The sequence below is a fragment of the Ceratotherium simum genome, chromosome 30 (assembly GCF_057802395.1).
Source record: "Ceratotherium simum simum isolate JZ-2026a chromosome 30, ASM5780239v1, whole genome shotgun sequence".
Classification (NCBI taxonomy): domain Eukaryota; kingdom Metazoa; phylum Chordata; class Mammalia; order Perissodactyla; family Rhinocerotidae; genus Ceratotherium; species Ceratotherium simum.
The window spans coordinates 18,640,429-18,662,766 of record NC_141929.1 but is presented as its reverse complement, the minus strand read 5'-3'; the positions used below and the strand labels follow the sequence as shown (position 1 = coordinate 18,662,766).

At 39.2% G+C, this 22,338-nt stretch overlaps 1 protein-coding gene across 2 annotated transcripts in view; it reads left to right on the top strand.

Moving 5' to 3' along the window:
• The window catches only part of TANGO6 (transport and golgi organization 6 homolog), a 179,799-nt gene that overhangs the window by 31,501 nt on the left and 125,960 nt on the right, over positions 1-22,338 (top strand). For both annotated transcript variants that reach the window (XM_004431770.3, XM_087420026.1), the window contains exons 7-9: positions 287-369; positions 17,575-17,687; positions 19,149-19,325. In XM_004431770.3, coding sequence (XP_004431827.1) covers positions 287-369; positions 17,575-17,687; positions 19,149-19,325 — 373 coding nt within the window. The remainder of the gene's footprint in view (positions 1-286; positions 370-17,574; positions 17,688-19,148; positions 19,326-22,338) is intronic.

Below are 22,338 nucleotides of genomic sequence, written 5' to 3'. Positions count from 1 at the left end.
ACAAAAAAAATTCTAAGTGATAATGTTTCATAGGTTACTGGGCAGTAGTTTTTTTCTTTCTTAGTGATACATAAAATAACAATGCATGTTTATAATCAATGGCATTGTAGATTCCATGAAATATTGTATTCAAATGGTGCCATATTGTGCAGTGGTAACTAGGCTGATTTTCTAATTTTAGCTGTTACTTACTGAACTATCTTTCTAGTAAACTTTCTCTCTTAGACCCAGTTTCTTCTATTCAATGAGATGCTGAGTGTGGGTAATTTTGTTTTTTGTTCTCTAGAGATTCCAGAGAGTGACGTGGTGCCTGGGACCATTTTGGTGACAGAAGAAGAACTTAGTAGATGTATTGAGGATGTATTTAAGGTTGGTAATTCAAGTCACTAATGTTTTTAGCTATTGTTTATACTTAGTCTTTTAAAATAATTTTGTCTTTTCAACTGGTACTTCCAGAATTGGAATACTAATCTTAAATTCCAAACCATAAAGATCCTTTCACTTTGGAAACTGGAAACTATAAGCTGTCAGTGAAAAAACTGATACATTTTGAAACTCTGTCAATTTCATCATTTACTCTGAATGTTAAACGGTTTGTTTTCTCTGACTGGCACATGCCACTGATGAAAGCGTGTCTTTTGAGGAAACTAACAGAGGCATTTGCAATACTGTAGGCTTCCTAAAAGTGTATGATAATATTGAATCTACTTTGTAAGTTTTGATAGTAATCACCATCACAAAGGAGTAAGTCTGAATAAATGAATCCCACAAATGACTACCTCAATATATACTGAAAATGAAAAAAAAAAGAATATAAATTGTATATTCTCTATGATTGCAATTTTATAAATATATGTGAAATATAAATTTTTAGACAAAAATGAAATCCATTGTTTTAGGGCCAGATGGAGTTGGGGTAAGTATACTTCTTTAAAGTTTATTTCAGTAAATTTATAATAATATTTTACTATTAAAAATATTTACACTGGTAAACAGCTTTCAAAATTATTTCCATGTGAAAAGGTGCACCACTTTGGAAAATAGTTTGGCAGTTCCTCAAAAGTTAAACATGGAGTTAGTATATGACCCAACAATTCCACTCTTAAGTGTATACCCAAGAGAAATGAAAACATGTTCATACAAGAACCTGTACATGGGGCTGGCCCGGTGGCATAGCAGTTAAGTTCACACGCTCCGCTTCGGTGGCCTAGGGTTTGCAGGTTCAGATCTGGGGCGAGGACCTGCCCACCGCTTATCAAGCCACGCTGTGGCAGCATCCCATATAAAAAAGAGGAGGATTGGCAACAGATGTTAGCTCAGGGCTAATCTTCCTCAAAAAAAAAAAAGAGCTTGTACATGAATGTTCATAGCAGCATTATTCATAATAGCTAAAATGTGGAAACAACCCATATGTCTGTCAACTGATGAATGAATTAACAAATGTGATATATCCATGTAATGGAACATTTTTCAGCCATAAAAAGGAATGAAGTATGGATACATGCCACAAAATGGATGAGCATTTAAAAATTATAATGTTTTAATTTTAAAAGAATCCAGACACAAAAGACCACTCATTGTATAATTCCATTTATATGAAATGTTCAGAATAGGCAAATTCATAGAGACAGAAAGTAGATTAGTGGTTGCTGGGGCCTGGGACTGGGGAACGGGGAGTAGCTGCTAATGGTATGGGGTTTCTTTCTGAGGTAAGGAAAATATTCTGGAATTAGGTAGTGGTGATGGTTATACAAACTTATGAGTATACTAAAAAACACTGAATTGTACATTTTAAGAGAGTGAATTTTATGGCATGTGAATTGTATCTCAATAATTAAAATTTTATATTCTACATTTCTCATTTCTTTTCTATGGCAGTAAATTAAACATTTTAGAGTGAATTTTTAAATTTTAGTTTATGGAAATAGTTCAAACATACAAAAAAATATGAAAAGTAAAACACTCAGATTCCTGGTCAGGGAATCATTTAGGACCGGCCCCGTGGCTTGGCGGTTAAGTGCGTACGCTCCGCTGCTGGTGGCCCAGGTTTGGATCCCGGGCGTGCACCGACCCACTGCTTATCCAGCCATGCTGAGGCCGCGTCCCACATACAGCAACTAGAGGGTTGTGTAGCTATGACATACAACTATCTACTGGGGCTTTGGGGGGAAAATAAATAAATAAATATTAAAAAAAAAAGAATTAAAAAAAACAACAAAACACTCATGTACCCATCACTCAGCTTAAAGAAATTAAACATTATCAATTCAGTTGAAATTCTCCATCTACCCAACCCTGATCACATTTCCCTTGCTCCCCACCCTAAGGGAACCACTATCCTGAATTTGTGTTTATTATTACTTAAGCTACTTAAGTGTTGTTATGCATGATTTTAAATTTTATTTAAATGGCATTGTAATATATGTAACTATAATCATTCATTTTCACTTCTAGATATTATACTATTATATGACTATATCATCATTTATTTGTTTATTCTTCTATTGATAGACATCTGAGTTGTTTCCAGGGAGTTTTTGCCAATCTGTTTGGTGCATTGTGGTTTTAATTAGCAGTTAATTCTTTATTACTAGTGATGTTGAGCATCTTTTTGTGTTTTTGGTTCATTCATATTTTCTCTTCTGTAAATTGCCTGTTCTTATATTTTGCCCATTTAAAAAATTGGGTTATTTGCCTCTTTAAAATTTTTTTAGAGTAAATCTGTTTTTATAAAATAGGTTTGTTGAGGTATACTTTACAGACCATAAAATAATGTTTTAAGTACACGATTCAATGATTTTTAGTAAATTTACAGAGTTGTGAAACTATCACCACAATATAGCTTTAGAACATTTCCATCATCCCAAAAACATCTCTTGTGCCCATCTACAGTCACTCCCAGTTCCCACCCCCAGCCCCACCCCCAGCCCCAGCCCTAATCTGCTCCCTCTCTCTATGGATTTGCCTTTTGTGGATATTTCGTATGAGGAAATCATGCAATGTGTGTTCTTTTGTGGCTAGCTTCTCTCTCTTAGCATCATGTTTCTGAGGTTCATCCAGGTCGTTGCACATATCAATATTTTGTCCCTTTTTATTGCTAACTAATATTCCATTGTGTGAATATACTATATATTTTTTTATCTGTCATCAGTTGATGGACATTTGGGTGTAGAGTAAATGTTTTTTTTTAACAGCTTTATAAGATATAATTCACATACTATACATTTACCCATTTATTTTTTTTTATAATTTTTTTAATTAATTAATTTATTTTTCCCCCAAAGCCCCAGTAGATAGTTGTATGTCATAGTTGCACATCCTTCTAGTTGCTGTATGTGGGACGCAGCCTCAGCATGGCCGGAGAAGTGGTGCGTCGGTGCGCGCCCGGGGTTCCGAACCCGGGCCGCCAGCAGCAGAGCGCGCACACTTAACCGCTAAGCCATGGGGCCGGCCCTACATTCACCCATTTAAAGTGTGTAAATCAGTGGCTTTTTAGTATATTTGCAGATTTATGCAGCCATCATCACAATTAATTTTAGGACATTTATTGCTCCAAAAGAAACCCCACACCACTCGCAAATCCTTCCACCACCATTCCCCTCACTCCCCACCCCCTAGCCCTAGACAACCACTAATCTACTTTCTGTCTCTATAGATTTGCCTATTCTGGATATTGCATGTAAATGGGATCATACAATATGTGGTCTTTTGTGACTGGCTTCTTTCACTTAGCATGATGCTTTTAAGGTTCATCTATTGTAGCATGAAGCAGTATTTCATTCCTTTTTATTGCTGAATAGTATTCTCTTAGTCAGCCCTGGTGGTCTAGTGGTTAACATTTGGCACTCTCACTGCTGTCACCCGAGTTCGTTTCCCATTCAGGGAACCACACACCTGTCTGTTGGTTGTCATACTGTGGCGGCTGCATGTTGCTCTGATGCTGAGAGCTATGCCACTGATATTTCAAATACCAACAGGGTCACCCATAGTGGACAGGTTTTAGTGGAGCTTCCAGATAGACAGACTAGGGAAAAGGACCTGGCCACCCACTTCTGAAAAAATTGGCTATGAAAACCCTATGAATAGCAGTGGAGCAGGTGAGAGAATGATGCAGACAAGACTGGGCAGGGTTCTGCTCTGCTGTACAGAGTTGCTGGGAATTGGAGTGGACTCAACAGTACAAACAACAAAGTATTCTATTTTAGGTATATACCATATTTTATTTATCCATATATCATTTGATGGATATTTGGATTGTTTCCGCATTTTGGCTATTATGAATAATCCGGCTATGAACATTTGTGTACAAGTTATTATGTGTACATATGTTTTCATTTCTCTTGGGTATATACCTAGGAGTGGAATTGCTGGATCGTGTGGTAACTCTATGTTTAACCATTTAAGGTGTTGCCATGGGGCAGGCCCTGTGGCGTAGCAGTTAAGTGCCGTGCTCCGCTGCTGGCAGCCCGGGATTTGGATCCCGGGTGCACACTGATGCACCACTTGTCAGGCCATGCTGTGGCAGCGTCCCATATAAAGGAGGGAGATGGGCATAGATGTTAGCCCGGGGCCAGTCTTCCTCAGCAAAAAAGTGGAAGATTGGCATGGATGTTAGCTCAGGGCTGATCTTCCTCACAAAAAGGTATTGCCAGTTTGTTTACCAAAGTCGCTCCACCATTTTACATTCCCACCAGCCATGTATGAGGGTACAGACTAAGTCTTAAGTCATGTTCTTTCAGATAAAAAGGCAGATGCTTTTGTTTTATTTTAAGCCTTATGTATGGTACTAATAAATTTGTAGATATAAGATGCATGCTTAAAAATTCAAAACTCATTCTCCATAACACTCACTTTTTATTGAAGTGTGATGTTTACTACCATTTTATTTAATTTTGCTGTTAAAAAAACAGGGTAGGGCCAGCTGGGTGGCTTAGCGGTTAAGTACGTGCGTTCCGCTACTGGCGGCCCAGGTTCGGATCCCGGGCGCGCACTGACGCACTGCTTGTCCGGCCATTCGGAGGCCACGTCCCACATACAACAACTAGAAGGATATGCGACTATGACATACAACTATCTACCGGGGCTTTGGGGAAAAAAAAAAAGGGGGGGAGGATTGGCAATAGATGTTAGCTCAGAGCCGGTCTTCCTCAGCAAAAAGAGGGGGATTAGCATGGATGTTAGCTCAGGGCTGATCTTCCTCACAAAAAAAAAAAAAAGAATTAAATTGCTCATAGATAAAACATGACATGATGAATTAATGAATATAATGCTGGTTTTATTTTTTTAATGCCTCGTCTAGAAACTTATGCAAAGAAAGTTCTAATATCCTGTTCTACATATTGGTAGGCAAGGACTTTTCAGATTATAGGAACACAAGAAATTATATAGAGCAATCTAGAAAGCAAATGTTCTGAATTAGAGAATAAGGCCCAACTAACTTTTATTTATTTATTTATTTTTTAATTATATTTATTTATTTATTTTCCTCCCCAAAGCCCCAGTAGATAGTTGCATGTCATAGCTGCACATCCTTCTAGTTGCTGTATGTGGGACACGGCCTCAGCGTGGCCGGAGAAGCAGTAGCGTTGGTGCACGCCCGGGATCGGAACCCGGGCAGCCAGCAGCAGAGCACGCGCACTTAACTGCTAAGCCACAGGGCTGGCCCCCACCTAACTTTTAGAAAGATTATCTTCAGTCATGTTCCATCTAAGAAATACCATGATGAAAATCTTTTAAATGGTTGGGTGTGAATGTCAGAAAGACTTCAAAGTGCTAGCAGGGATAGGACTAATTATTATTATTATTATTTTTTTAAACATTTTACTTATTTATTTTTTCCCCCCAAAGCCCCAGTAGATAGTTGTATGTCATAGCTGCACATCCTTCCAGTTGCTGTATGTGGGACGCGGCCCCAGCATGGCCAGAGAAGCGGTGCACGCCCGGGATCCGAACCCGGGCTGCCAGCAGCAGAGCACGTGCACTTAACCGCTAAGCCACGGGGCCGGCCCTGGGAGGACTAATGATGACTAAACTTTGGTACAAGCTGCTCATAGTATTCCTTGAAAGTCAATAAATTGCTTTTAGAGGAAAAAGAAAGCAAAACAACTTTCTGGCAAGTGAATTAGCCTCCAAAAAAACATAGAGATCCAGAAATAGTGAATCCTACCATTTCTCCTATCCTTGCCCCCAAAAGGGGGAAAAAAACCCTTATAGTTAGGTGAACAGTGTGAATTTAAAACCTCTTGGAGAGGCAAGCAAAACATTAGTTTGCTGTATACACTTGATTATGCATGAGGATTGGGACTGTCATGAAAGCAGGAAGGGATGCAGAAGGGTAATTATTCTCTCTGCAAGGTTTTGGCAGCTCAGCTGCAGTGGGAAAACAGAGGAAATGTGTATGTTGGTGGAAAATGGTAAACATTGTGTAAAATTTAGCAACAAAGGATGTGTTGTCTTTATTAACTTTCTGCTAATACTAAATTATAGAGTACAGCTCAAAGGCAGGAAATAAGGAAAACATCTGGGATCGTTGAATTGATCCAACAACTCACTGGGTAACAAGAGGGTGTTTAATTTTAGAGTGGCATTTGGGAGTATTTCCAGCTCTGGTTTTCTCTCTCTTCTTTTCTTTTCTTTTTAACAGATTTATTGAGATATAATTCACATGCCACACAATTCATACATTTGAAGTGTTCAATTCAATATTTTTAGTATATGCACAGGGATGTTGTTATGCAACCGTTACCACAATCTAATTTTAGAATGTCTTTGATCCCCCTAAAAGGGCCCCATACCCATTAGCTGTCACTCCCCATTCTCCTCTTTGCCCCCCAGCCCTAGGCAACTGCTAATCTACTTTCTGTCTCTATAGATTTGCCTATCTGAACATTTCATATAAATGGAGTCATATAATATGTGGTCTTTTGTAACTGGCTTTTCACTTAGCATGATGTTTTTAAGGTTCATCTATACAGCAGCATGAAACAGTAGAGTAGTCCCCCCTTATCCACAGAGGATACGTTCCAGAACCCCCAGTGCATGCCTGAAACCGCGGATAGTACTGACTATATAGACTATGTTCTTTTCACTTAAAGGGAGCACTTTACGGCTTCTCTTTGGCATATCCAAATTGCCAGCATCACCACTCTTGCACTTTGGGGCCATTATTAAGTAAAATTAGAGTTACTTGAACATAAGCACTGTAATGCCACAACACTCCATCTGATAACCAAGAAGGCTACGAAGTGACTAATGGTGCGGGTAGCATATAAAACGTGGATACACTGGACAAAGGGATGATTCATGTCCCGGGCGGATGGAGCAGGACAGCGCAAGATTTCATCATGCTACTCAGAAGGGCTCAAAATTTAAAACTTATGAATTGTTAATTTCTGAGATTTTTTCTGTTTAATATTTTCAGACCACAGTTGACCACGGGTAACTGAAACCACGGAAAGTGAAACCATGAATAAGGGAGGACCACCATATTTCATTCTTTTTTGTGCCAAATAATATTCCATTATATGGATATATGTACCATATCTTGTTTACCTGTTTATCAGTTGATGGAAATTTGTGTTGTTTCCATATTTTGGCTATTGTGTACAATGTTGCTATGGACATTCACATAAAAGTTTTTTTGTGTATGTACGTTTTCATTTCTCTTGGGTGTATACCTAGGAGTGGAATTGCTGGTCGTATGGTAGCTCTTTGTTTAAACTTTTGAGGTACTGCTGGACTATTTTTCAAAGTGACTGCACCATCCTACATTCCCACCAGCGATCTATGAGAATTCCAGTTTATCCACATTCTGGCCAAAACTTGTTATTATCCTTTTTTTTTTCGTAGCCTTCCTTGTGGGAGTAAAGTAGTGTCTCATTGTGGTTTTGATTTACATTTCCCTAATGGCTTATGATGTTCAACAGCCTGTCATGTGCTTATTGGCCATTTGCATGTCTTCCTTGGGGAAATTTCTGTTAAGATCCTTTGCCCATTTTTAAATTGGGTTGTCTTTTTATCATTGGTAGCTTGAGAGATGGGACTCACCCTCACCAACAGCTCTGTCCTAAAATGCTCCTCATCCATCTCCTCTCCTTTTGATCTTTCTGTGTTCTCATCTTAGTCTGGTGTCTTACTTTAGAGTTTTAAAGCTATTTTATTTTCGTGCCTCACTTGACATTTCCAATTTAATGTCCTGTGTCACCTGCATTATGACAGCCACCCATCTGCCTGCCGTCTCAACATCTAACTGCAGAACCCCTTAGTTCCTCAGAGCCAGTTTCATGTTTATACACAACCCTGATAAGATTGATTATTTGATTTTTAAGACCATAGCAGAATTAGAAGTAACAAATTAGAAGTTAGTTAGACGGGGCCGGCCCCATGGCTTAGCGGTTGAGTGCGTGCACTCCGCTACTGGCGACCCAGGTTTGGATCCCGGGTGTGCACCGACGCACTGCTTCTCCGGCCATGCTGGGGCCGCGTCCCACATACAGCAACTGGAAGGCTGTGCAACTATGACATACAACTATCTACTGGGGCTTTGGGGGGAAAATAAAAATAAATAAATAAATAAATAAATAAATAAATAAATAAATAAATAAATAGTTAGACTGACTAAGGTACACTGACAAGAGAAAGGAGCAAGAAAGGAGACAGAAAAAATACCCAAAAAGGGCATAATTTGAAAAGCAAAATATGCTGGGGCTGGTATGTTCAGTATACTTTGTTTAAGAAGGTTTATAATCCATTTTAGAAATATTTCCTTCTGAAAGAGTTAACATATAAATACATTTTAGTATTTAAAGGAATAATCCCTCAGTTCTCTGAATGAAAAATTTATGGCAGGAACAATGACAAGGGAAGGCCTTTTTACACTTGCATCCTTCCTGTACAGCAGCAAGTAGAGCCGTGTGCTCTGGTGGGCCAGGTGAAAATACAGATGTGTATATAGATGCTATTGAATTGAATTGAATTGAATTGAAAACTTGGCATAGTCTATCTGCATAAATAATTTTTGTCATTTCTTTTTTTTTTTTTTTTTAAAGATTTTATTTATTTATTTTCCCCCCAAAGCCCCCGTAGATAGTTGTATGTCATAGTTGCACATCCCTCTAGTTGCTGTATGTGGGATGCGGCCTCAGCATGGCCAGAGAAGCGGTGCGTCGGTGCACGCCCGGGATCCGAACCCTGGGCCGCCAGCAGCAGAGCGCACGCACCCAACCACCAAGCCACGGGGCCTGCCCGTCATTTCTATGTGTGTACCTTACACCTGGTAAAATTACCTAAGCCAAAAATGGGATATGCAGCTCATATGACTTTTAGTCCAATGGCTTCCTATTCTATCTCCTTGTGACTCTGACCATCTGGAGCTCACTCCCTAGAATGCTTAATTCTTTTGTCCTCCCTGGAATGAGACAGATTAACGGTTTCTCTTTGCCTAGAGAGGTGAAGAGAGGCCTAGATTGCATAGAAATCAGTTCTGGGTAGGGCAGGGCAAGAGAATTCCAATTCTTTCTGATTTGGACATTTTCTTGCTCTTAAGAGAACTGGCCAGAATCTAATACTGGGCAGAGGGGAGGAGCAAGGGAGGATGTTTCCTTTTAGTATTCCTCACAATACTTGCCGAGACTCCCTAAAGGCAGAAGAAATTTTAGGGTAGGAAAGGCTAGAAGGTACCTAATTAGTTTATTTTCTTCATTCTCATTTCCATTTTATCTCTGTGTTTCCAGATTCAGGGAATCTTGACTTTAATTATCCAAGTCTTTTTTTCCCCGTCTAATCTTAATGAATTTCTAATTAAAGTTTCTCTGTCAGATTGGCCAGTTGGCTCAGCTTTCTGAATTTTTAATTATTTTTGTAAAGTAAATTAGAATAATAGAATCTTAAAGCTGGAAGTAACTTTAGAAATAATTTAGTATAACCTCTCTCTTTTTTTAATAGACCGTACTTTTTAGAGCAGTTTTTTTTTTTTTAATAATTTTATTTATTTATTTATTTTTTCCCCCAAAGCCCCAGTAGATAGTTGTATGTCATAGCTGCACATCCTTCTAGTTGCTGTATGTGGGACGTGGCCTCAGCATGGCCAGAGAAGCGGTGTGTCGGTGCGCACCTGGGATCCGAACCCAGGCTGCCCGCAGCGGAGCGCGCACACTTAACCGCTAAGCCACGGGGCTGGGCCCTAGAGCAGTTTTAAGTTCACAGAAAAAGTGAGTGGAAAGTACAGAGTTCCCATATATCTTGCATCCCCACATGTGCACAGCCTCTCCCACTGTCAACATCCCACACCAGAGCGGTACGTTTGTTACAGTCTATGAACCTACATTGTCACATCAATATCACCCAAAATCCATAGTTTACCTTAGGGTTCACTCTTGTTGTGATATGTTCTTTGGGTTTTGACAAATTAATGTCTCATTTTACATTAAAGAAAACCAAATCCGAAAGATTGTGAAATGATTTGTCCCAGATCATACTAGTGAGGGTCAGAGCTGATCTGGGGACCAATCTTTCCTTCTCTCTCTCTTTCTCTCACTCTTTTAGAAAAGATAATATTTGCACATGGTACAAATTTAACAAGTGCAAAAGGCTTTATAGTGAAAAGTTAATCTCCCTCCCATCTATGGCTCCTCCCTAAAGGCAATCATTCTTTCTGGATGTTTCCATCTCTAATTGAACTGTGACCTTGATTAACATGCAAAGGACTAAAAAAAGTATCCTTCAAAGTTATGGGAGATGCAAGTGTTAGATTTTTTAAATGCTGCAGTTCAGATTCTGTGATATAGTGTGAAAAGTACCTAGCTCTTTCCGTCAAACAGACTTAGGTTGGATCTGGCTCCAGGGTTGACTTTCTGTGTGACTTTAGGTAACTTATTTGACACTTGAGTTGCAGGGATGAATAAGGTGGCATTCTTTAGCACATAATAGGTGCTCAAAAAACTGTTAGTTCCCTTTGGTTCAGGGAAACTCTTTTAAAAAGACTCTTTTATGCAGTATGCTCTGAGAGCATGCACAGTGCAAAATGCTATATTAGGTAACTTGCCTTGTTCTTCTGCTTCTCACAAGTCTTAATTAAACTCAGTAAGTGCTTTAGAGGTTCTGGAACACTACTATCAAAAGGATCACCGTGATATTTTTTTTTTTTTTTGTGAGGACGATCAGCCCTGAGCTAACATCCGTGCTAATCCTTCTCTTTTTGCTGAGGAAGACCGGCTCTGAGCTAACATCTATTGCCAATCCTCCTCCTTTTTTTTCTTTCCCCAAAGCCCCAGTAGATAGTTGTATGTCATAGTTGCACACCCTTCTAGTTGCTGTATGTGGGACGCGGCCCCAGCATGGCCTGAGAAACAGTGCGTCGGTGCGGGACCGGGATCCGAACCCAGGCTGCCAGTAGCGGAGCGCGCGCACCCAACCGCTAAGCCACGGGGCCGGCCCCACCGTGATATTTTAGAAAGCAGCATTTGACTAGTTGAATCTTTAACAGGGGTAAAATCCAGTTCCAGCCTGTACTGAATTTCAATGTTAGGATTCCGTCAGCTTGATTCTGAATAGGCTTATCATACTTGTCTTTCAACACATGTATGTCCCTTAAAAGATAAGGCCATAAATGAAGAAAACTGTTCCATTTACAGTAACATCAACAAGAATAAAATATTTAAGAATAAATTTAATATTTGCACATGGCTGTATATTTTAATTTAAAATATTTTAACATGAATTATCTTAACTGGTCTTTATGCCAAAGGCTTGGTGCCTACATTAGAAATGAAGAGACTGAGACCTAGGGAGGTTTAAATGTCTTATCCATGTTCACTCACTTAATATGTGATTTGGGACAGTCACACCCAAGTTTCCTGATTGCTGACTTCTGAGTACTCTTCCATCTAGTCTACAGCAGGGTCGAGTGTGCTTAACAATGTAATGAAGTCTGTGAAATGAGAAACCGAGCACGTGAGGACTGCTTTCTGTTTTGTTTTGCTTTGAAACAGACACACATGTTTATTCTTAATGCTTTTGACCATTTTGATTCCTCCAAGTTTTTCCTTTCCTTTTTAATTTAAATTTCTAGTCAATCTTTCCAGAGAAATTCAGTCCTCCAGACCTTGAAGATAGATACTAAACAAGCTACTATAGTAAAATCAAGTCCTCTTTTGTTCAATCTGCTTTGCCTTCCATGGCTGAAGTTCTGTGATTCTGTTGAGTTAATTAGCACTGATTGAATAGCTTTTAGCTACAGCTTTTTTAAAAATATGAAAATATGCAGGGCATTGTAACCTCCCCACAAAAATAGAGCTTTTGAGAAAATAACCAGCGGTCAGTCTACTGTATTCTTTCATTCTTTGATTCAGTTAATCAGTCACAAAAAAATTTACCAAGTACCTACTGAATGCCAGACCCTCTGCTAGGTTTACAAATACAGAAATGATTATAGGCCAGCTGCTGCCTTCAAGGAGCTCCCAGTCAAGCAAACAAAGAGTTACAGTAGTCTGTGATCTATAGTTAAGAGTACCCGGAAACACGCCTCTGTCATTTGTTAGAGCAGTCCTCTTAGCTTAGATGAAGGGTTGTAAAGCTTAACCGCAGACTTCTCTTCTCATGGCTGGATCTGTGATAAACAGCCAAGATGCATTCAGAAAGGAATGTGGAAATCCCCAGACAGGAAGGAGGAAATCCCCAGGCTGCCAGTGGTTCGTTGGTACCAGTCTGTTTCCTTGTTTAATGTGTTCTGATCTGTTATGGTTTTTATAGATCCATAGTGGCCTCTTATTTTGCCCCTCAGCCCTGTCCTACACATTTATACTGGAAAAGCCATGGGTATATATGGAAGTTCAACTTTTCTTCAAAGCACCATTTTACTTACTCTCAGGCTTTTTCACACTAAAGAATTAAAAAGATACCCGAGAATCTGTCTCTCCCTTCCCTGTTTCTGCTTTCTCATCTCTTGATACTTTGTGTGGTGATCCCTAGTTGTACAGATACCTCAAGTAACCAGAAAACCTTTCAGTTAAACAGGATTTCTTCTTTAAAGTACTAACTTCAGAGCTGGTAGAAGAACAGAAAGTGTGTGGGGAAGGGTTAGAAATTTGTTACATCTTGGTCAAGTTGAAGATTCAGTGTTTGAAAATTTTTGAGGTGGAGTGGGATGGTTCCTTTTTTTCAACTCGTCCTACTTCTTAGTGGCTGAGGTACCAGAAAGGTATAGAAGAAAATGAGCAAACTTGTAATCAAGTCAGAGAATGACAGATTAGACGCTTAAAGCTTGATTAATACAGCCTCTTTATTTTCCATGTAAGGAAACTGAAACTCAGAGAAGTCAACTGACTTGTGTTAAGTCTCACAACTGTCAGCAGAAGTATTTACAACAATCCAAGTGAAACATACCCAGTAGTTATACTGCTGAAAAAAGGAGACTTCCAAGTGATATGGAACATTTTTAACAAAGGTAGAAATAATATATTAAGTATCGGATTGTGTTTCAGAACTTGAGTTCCCATCCCACTTTGCCTCCAGGTGAGCAGGGAAGACCCCAACCAGAAAGAGACTATGCATAAGCACAGTCCAGGAAATTCCACAACACTCAGATGTTAGAGACGGGGCAGTAGGGCCCTCCCCTCAGTGGGGCAGGAAACATATTACCTAGTGTGCCTTCACTGCTTCTTCAGTCAGTACTGTTACCAGCCTGATGTGGAGACTGGAACTGGCTCCAACAGTTCCTCCATATCTAGTATGACTTCATTAGAAGGACTGTTTTTTCTAGGGCATTTGATCATTGTCAGTGCTGGCACCAAGAGATTGCAGTTCAACATTGCCTGAGTCAGTTTAGCCTCCTGTTTTCCTTTGGGTCACTAAAAATTCGTCACTAAACTCCAGATACAAGTCAGTGGTCTGGGGAGTCCACATTAAGGGAGAAGTGACCAGATTCCTCTTTGGGAATGTAAGTAGAGGGTAATGTTGGATGTCAGGTGCAGACCAAACTGTTAACCTGCATGTAAGTTCAGTGCAAGGCAGGAGATTAGAAAGAGGGAGCTGTTGTTGAAAAGGGCTGGCTATGGTATGGCCATGGAGATCTACCGGAAGACTTGGTAGAAGGGGACTATATAAGACTCAGTAGGAGGAAGAGGAAGTGGTACAGAAGCTGCTGTCCATGGTGCCACTCAGGAACTCCTACTTTGCAGAGGTTGCAGGAATGGAGTTATTAACAACCTGAGAAGCTGGGATCTACTGATTCTGAGGGGGACAGCTGGGATAAAGTTGGTATAGGTTAGGGATTAAAGCAATGAAAATATCATTATGCGCAAGGGGAGGTGAGTATTGGGAGGCCATGGGGTACATGCTTTGTTTTTTTCAAAATTGTGGTAAAATGTACATAACATAAAATTTACCATTTTAACCATTTTAATTCAGTGGCATTAAGTCCATTCACAGTGTTGCACAACCATCACCACTATCTAGTTCCAGGACTCTTTCATCACCCCAAATGGAAACCCTGTACCTATTAAGCAATCAGTCCCCATTCCTCCCTCCCCCAGCCCCTGGCAACTACTAATCTGCGTTCTGTCTCTATGGATTGTGCATGGATTTTATGTCAGACATATCTGGATTCATCCTGGCCTTGCCATTTACTAGCAGTGTACCTTTGCTCAACTAACGTTGCCTCTCTGAGCCTCAGTTTTCCACAGTTTTAGAATGTGAATTAAAATGCTTAACCCACAGGACTCTTGTGAGGATTAATTGTATGTTAAACGTTTAGCTGAATAACCTGGTTCATTCTTGAGTAGACATGCAATAAATGGTATTTATTGTTTGCTTCATAAAAGTGATAACGGTGGGTTCCTTTAAGTTTTATACTACTGTGTTTAAACTGCTTATTCACCACAAATCAAGGTAACACAACTTAATCATCTCCTCTGATAGGTGCTAAAGTAGGGAACTTGACTTTTGCCTTCCAGGCTAGTTGAAGAGATGAGAGATAACTATATATTCAAAGACTGATTATATTTTACAAGCTGTAAAATGCTATTGGAATTTAGAGGAGTAAGAGTCATTAATGGTGGTTAGATGCTTAATGAATATTTGAATTAGTGAATGAATGAATGAACCGTTGAACAGTCAAATATGTAGCAGGTCTATGGAAGAGGTAGAACTTGAGCTGGGTCAGTTTAATAAGTACCACTGCCTGCCTTTCATCTACAAAATACAATCTGGTCATTAGGATGCAGAGCAACCCATAAGGTGGATAAAAGAAACTGGATTTTGATGATTGTTTTTAGATGGCCAGTCCAAAACTTTTAGAAAAAAGATGTACTTACATCAAGGAAGTTTAAAGGGAGGTAGATCTGGGCTCAGTACAAGGAGGAATTTACTATTAATGTTGGAAGGGAGGTGACAATCTTGTATGTGTCAAGCAGAGGCCATTCAAGTTCTTTGAAATATTGTAGAGAAAACTCACTGATCAGCTTGAGCCAAAGGAGACTTCATCTCCAAATCTTTCTACTTTGAAAACAAAATCCCATTTCTCTATTCCTATCTGTGAACTTAAGGAATTATTAGTTGATGGATTGATACGGGTTCTTCTTAATTTCTCTCTCTTTCCACATACTCTTCTCCTCATCACTCTTGATCCCTTTAACTTGTTTTGTTTTTCATCATTGTACTTGTCACTATCTGATATTATATATTTATTATTTATTTGCTGTCCCCCCACTAGAATGTAAGCTTCTTTGAAGCAGATAATTTGTTCACCACTGTATGCCTAGCACACAATTGGCATTCAATAAACATTTGCTGAAACTTTATATAAAAATAAATAACATATCTTTATAAATAGCTGTACAGTTTTTTCTAAATATAAAAGTACTTGTTCCTTGTAAGAAAATACAGAACAGTATAAGAACAGAATTTAAAAATTGGAGGAATTTATCAACAACAACATATACCCCTGAGAAATGTGCTTGATTGAGTTCGTGTTAAATTTTGAGGTGCTCTGGCCCAATCAAGCCAGTAAATAATGGAGATTTAACTCCATCTGTTTGTTATTGGGTTTTTTTTGTTTCTGTTTTACAAAAGATGCTGGTAAGGAAGGATGGCTCCATAGGGATTACCTCTGGGAACACAGAATCCAGAGCCTAAAACAATAGGCCCTTACGTTATCTGGGGGAATCTCTTACCTCCTGTAATTGGTGATATCATAATTAGGCCTGCATATTATTTCTGAACACTGCCATACAATGCACTTCATTTAGCTGGGCTTATGGAGATTAGATCATGCACAGGAAGCTGGCTCTTTGGTTATCAGGCTCCACAGAGGAGTCGGGAGGCTTAAGGAGTGTGAAAAATTAGGATTGATTTAAAGGGACAGGATTCTCTGGAAAAGCACAGAGATTTTTCCATCTTGTGCCTCCGGGACCTTTAGTTTCCCATAAACAGCACTGATTCTTACCTTAATACTTTTTCTGTAAATAAGGGCCTCTTTGAGCTTCCCTTTCCTCATCTTTTAAAGTAGGACTGCGAATACTGACTTTGTGAGATTGTTACAATTTTAATAAGCTAACTGTTTAAAGAATCTAACATAGTACTTGGAAGATAAAAATCCTGGCATGTTCCTGGGACACATACTGAGAGTGTAATCATTGTCAGTTCCTCTTCCTTTTCCTTTTACCACCATCATCACTGTCCACACTCTCAGGCTTTAATTTATTGTAACAGATTTACATTTTGAAATCGTATTGTGTTTGGAGTTTTGAATAGCATTTTGCACTTCTTAAGATACTTTAAATTATCCACCTTGAAGTATTATTATTATAATTGATTTAGTTGTTTTATTCTTCCTGTTAGATCAGAAGCAACCTGAGAGAAATAATTCTGATTCACTTTTGTATTCACTACAGTGCCTACAACAGTATCTGATCCCAGTGGGTATTCAAAAAAACTTGTTGAATCCTTTTTAAAAGGTACAACTAGAATATGTAACATAATTATTGTTAATAAAAATCAGCATCCTCACACACTTAACCCTGTAAAGCCAGTGCAGATCTAGGTGCACAGAGTAATTTCTTTGAACATTTATTGAGCTTGAGAGAATAGGACATGCCCATGTGGTGGTTACATCTTAAGAGTGACAAATCTAGAGCAAGCTATGTTTTGGGTTTTTTTTTTTTTCTAATCTAGTTGTAAGTTTTTCTATTTGGTGGTAATTGCGTGTTAGTTCCTAATAGCAGGGCCTTCAGCATGAAGATAGTTATCGTATAGATGAATAGTAGACAGATTAGGAGACTCAGAGGTAGTCAAAAGTAGGAAAGGAAGGGGTCAGAAAATGGGTTCGTTTACCAATTTCACCTGGCAGTTCTTCAGGCCGCCCACACGAAAGGCACTGCTCCAGTTCAGTCTCCCTCTGTTTCAGCCTGTCTGCCAATCTCAAATGGTTTCAGTGGCCTTAGAGCTAAAATTGTTTGCCTTAGATAAGGCAAATATTGCTTAAGATAAGACTTTAAGCCCTGCTAATAAGTGTATGGTGTCTGATTCCCATTCCTCTGGCCTTGCAGTCATGATCCCTCTCACCATTTCCTTTTTCCCCAGGTGTATGTGGTCGGGAATGAACCTTCAACAGTTTTGGTGGATTCCCTGCTTCCAGTCCTGGGAGTCCTCTTTTCTCTCTACTGTTTTACCAAGCAGGGTGTGTCTCACATAAGGTAAACCACCAGAGAACCTTATTTGTTTATGAATAGTGAAGTCTTTTTTGCATGTTGTTCTTGTGCTTATTTTGAATATGACATGCCACTTTGTTTTTTTCTTTCAAAGGCAGGAAAACCTTTGAGTATCTTCTTATTCTGCTCATCTAGAAAAGAAAGAGCTTTGCAAATTGCAGGGGATTGGATGTAGTTTTTAGAATGACTTTCCTCAGCCTCTCTCCTAGACATCAGAGACGAAATCTCTGTTTATGTATGTAAACATGCCACTGTTTGATCAGTGAGAAATACTAGAATTACAGGTCTAGGAAGGAGGAAATAGAGGATGGATCATAACTACCTTGTGGAGAGTTTGAAATCAAGTTCAGGAAATCTGGATCTGAATGTGGCACTCTGTAATTTAGACTTGGACTCGGTGTTAGTGTTGCACAGTGTTGTTTAAAATGAAGAGATTTCTTAGTCATCCAGAAAATAATCTTTTGTGTCAGAATTTAAGTAGGACTCATTTTGTATCAGCTCTATTTTCACAGCTATTTATGTTGTTTCTTCCTCCTTATAAGAGTTTATATCTTTTCCAAAGTCCTACAGAATTCTGACATTTGGTGTTTGGAAATCCCCCACCTGTAATCTGTTATACAATAATAGTACCTTCTTCATGGGGTGATTATGAAGACTAACTGTGCATTAAAGTGTTTATCATTGTCCCTGACAAATAGTAAACTCAATAAGTGGTAGTTATCATCATCATTGAGTGGTAAAGGAAAGTGCTCGGTCTTGCATATTATTCAGAGGCTACATACTGCCTTGCACGCTCTAACTTTCAGTCAGCACATCATTATAGGTCACAGCCATAAGGGAATTGATAAGAGAAAAGGCAGTAGATGGTGGAGAATTTGTGAAATTGGCTTCAAAGGACTGACCATATAATAACTCTTGTTTTAGTTTTGAAATTCAAGTCCTTACAGCATTATCATGACCTCATCAGAGACTGAGAAGGAAGAAGCAAATGTGTACTCCATTCCTCTCCTAGTTGATTGGCACAGATAAAAGGGGGTGAGGAATCAACAAGAACTTGTTGGTATGCTGTTTCTTGGTCACCAGCTATTGGTCCCGTTGATAGTAGATGGTTTTATCAGTGTAAACTTTCTTTCACAGTGCCTGGTCCAAACGCAGTGAGTACACTTGGAATTCCAAAAAAAAAAGAAAGAAAATCATGTGGGGCTCATATGTCATATCAGGGTTGCTTCTAGAGCCCAAGATTAGTCAGTCACTCTTTGGATTTCAGAATATTTGCATTCTGAAATTCACAAAAAGCATGCCTTCCACTCCTGCACTTCAGTAGTGCTAGCTGGTTGTGCCAGCATTTAGAATGCAGTGGAACCTGACAGTCTTTCTTTCTTTTTTTATGTTAGCTGGTTAGATGAGTAAGATGGCAGGCTCATGTATAACTGCTTTTTCTGCCAGGTCACTTTGCCAAGAGATCTTATTGTGGATTCTGGGGAAGCTGGAGAGGAAGAAGGCGATTGCCAGCCTGAAAGGATTTGCAGGGTTGGACAAATCTGTGCCCTCTCTCCATTGTCTGTGTCACTTTAGAGCTGCCACTCAAGGTGGCATTATGATTACCATCAAAGAGGCCATTTGGTGAGTCCACCCATCCTTTACTGCCTCTCTTCAGATTTAATTATTCCGCAAAGGCCATTCTGTGACTGGTCCACTAAGGGGCGCTGATAGAAAGGAAACTGGAAACTCAGGTGGCTGAGGGGCTGCTGTTTATAATCTCTGAGTGAAATGTGAGCCTTAAAAAATTCTCCACGTTTTTCCTAGGAGCTGGGTAATAGTAGATACAATTTACTGCATCTCTGCAGTAAATTGCATCATAACAAGCCCACCTACTTCATAAAGTCTTTGCCAGTGAATCAGAGTAAAGGACAAACACATGTTCACCTTAACACCATAACAATCCGGTTCTCTTTCTGACTCTCAAAATGGCATATGTGTGTTCAGAGTCAGACGTATTCCTAAAGGAAACTGTCTGATAACTATCTTTTGTGGCAATTTTATGATGAAGGTTTGTTTCTCCTAAGGATTGATTAGAAGGTGCTTAATAAATGTTAGTGGAATGGATAATTTATTTCTCCAACATCTCACAAGTGTATTTAATTTTTATTTTTATTTTATTTTTTTGCTGAGGAAGATTAGCCCTGAGCTAACATCTGTGCCAGTCTTCCTCTATTTTGCAAGTGGGTCATTGCCACACCATGGCTGATGAGTGGTATAGGTCTGCGCCCAGGATCCGAACCCACAAACCCAGGCCACTGAAGTGGAGTGCGCTGAACTTAACAGCTATGCCATGGGGCTGGCCCAAGTGTATTTTTTTTTTTTAAAGATTTTATTTATTCATTTTTCCCCCCAAAGCCCCAGTAGATAGTTGTATGTCATAGGTTCACATCCTTCTAGTTGCTGTACGTGGGACTCGGCCTCCCGTTGGACGGAGAAGTGGTGCCTTGGGGCATGCCTGGGATCCGAACCCAGGCCGCCAGCATCAGAGCGTGCTCACTTAACCGCTAAGCCACGGAGCCGGCCCTGGCCCAAGTGTATTTTAAATTATTTCCATTTTCTGGGTGATATATGTAGATGTTATTACCTCAGAATGTAAGTTCTTGTTGATCAGAGTCCATATAGTATTTAATGAGTGGCAGCTACTCAGATTTTACATCGTGTTCAAAGTGCTGCTGTTTAAGTGTTTAAATTTAATTCTTTTATTCATGGTTAACTTGGTAAAGTTTTAAAACACTCTTTCAATATGATGGACTTGAGGAAAATAGGAAAAAACACATTGATTACAAACAGAATTATCAATACAAACTCAAGCTACTAATTTACTGAGAGTTGTTGAGCATTTGTGGTTATAACTATGCCCCTGAGTTGAAAAAGCTTAAAATTTGGGGGCATGTTATTTAAAAAAGACTTGGGAACAGTTTAACCTGGACCACTTTAGTGACTACATAGAGAATTTTACAATATTTAACTTATCAGGAGTTAAAACTTACTGCTATCTTAACAAGTCTTTAGTGTACTTCTTAGTGCACATATGTCAAAATCAACAGTTCTTATTGAAACGATAGTTTCTCTTCATAGTAGGAAAAAGTGAATAGGCGGTGATTGAATGAATCTCCATCCACTGCCGGAAGCAATGGCTCCTTAACCTGGGGTCTTTACATGGACTTCCAAGGGTCTATAATCCCCTTGAAATTATACACAAGAAATTTTTCTATATGCAAACATGGATTTTTTTCTGAAAATGGGGGTCCATGGCTTTCATGAGATACTTAAAACTCTCCATGTCTCCAAAAAGTTGACACTCACTATAGCAGAGAAATGTATGTATGTGTGTGATTTTATGATTTGTTCTAAAGAGCCTGCTTGTGGTACTAGTCCTCCAAGGGCAGGGTCAGTATCATCACTTGGTCTGTATCACCGCCTACCTTTCACTGAACTATTCTGCCCAGCAGTACTAGTTATCAGTAAGAGGCTTGTTTAAAGAAACTGAAAGAGCAGCTTAGATTTCATGATCTTTGGATCCAGAATTTTTACTTTTCCGGAACTAAATATAACTATTGCAATTGGCATTTTATCATTGCAATTTTAAAAATGAATAAAATAGTGCATCTTAAGCTAATTGTTGTCATGTTTTTTTCTAAGAGTATTTGAATACAGTACTTCATTTTGACAGTCAGGATGGTTCACGCAAGCTTAGAAGTGACATTTCTCCATTTCAGCTTTTCTTCTAACATAAAATATGATGGAGATAACATGACTGATCTGAAGGACTCTGGAAGATTCTGGGATAATATAGGAAATAATTCTAAGCTTAGTTTTTTGGGTTTTTTTTGAAGAGTTTATTTATTTATTTTGTTTTTGTAAGGAAGATCAGCCCTGAGCTAACATCCATGCCGATCTTCCTCCACTTTTTGTGGGACGCTGCCGCAGCATAGCCTGACAAGCAGTGGGTTGGTGTGTGCCCGGGATCCAAACCTTGGGCCGCCAGCAGCGGAGCGTGAGCACTTAACCACTACACCACAGGGCCGGCCCCTAAGCTTAGTTTTTTTTTTTTTTTTTTTTTTTTAAAGATTTTATTTATTTATTTTTCCCCCAAAGCCCCAGTACATAGTTGTCTGTCATAGCTGCACATCCTTCTAGTTGCTGTATGTGGGATGCGGCCTCAGCATGGCTGGAGGAGTGGTGCCTCGGTGCGCACCCGGGATCTGAACCCGGGCCGCCGGCAGCGGAGAGCACGCACTTAACCGCTAAGCCACGGGGCCGGCCCTAAGCTTAGTTTTTAAGGTTATTCATTCTACTAGAGGAATATAAAGGCCATGTTGCTAGTGAACAGGCAAATTGGGACATACTGTCCAATGCGATAGTCTGTCAAATTAATAATTGTACTTTTCAATGAGATGAAGCAAATCTGTCGTTTTTTTCTCAGTCTGAAAGAAATTTTATTCTTTCTTTGATCACAAAAGTAATACATGTTCTTTGTATAATACAAAAAAAAGGAAAACAAAAATCAACCAGTATCGTGATCACTGTTTACGTTATTTTAGTGTTTTGTTTTCTAGTACATCTTCTGTATCTTTGTATCTGTTTACATGAT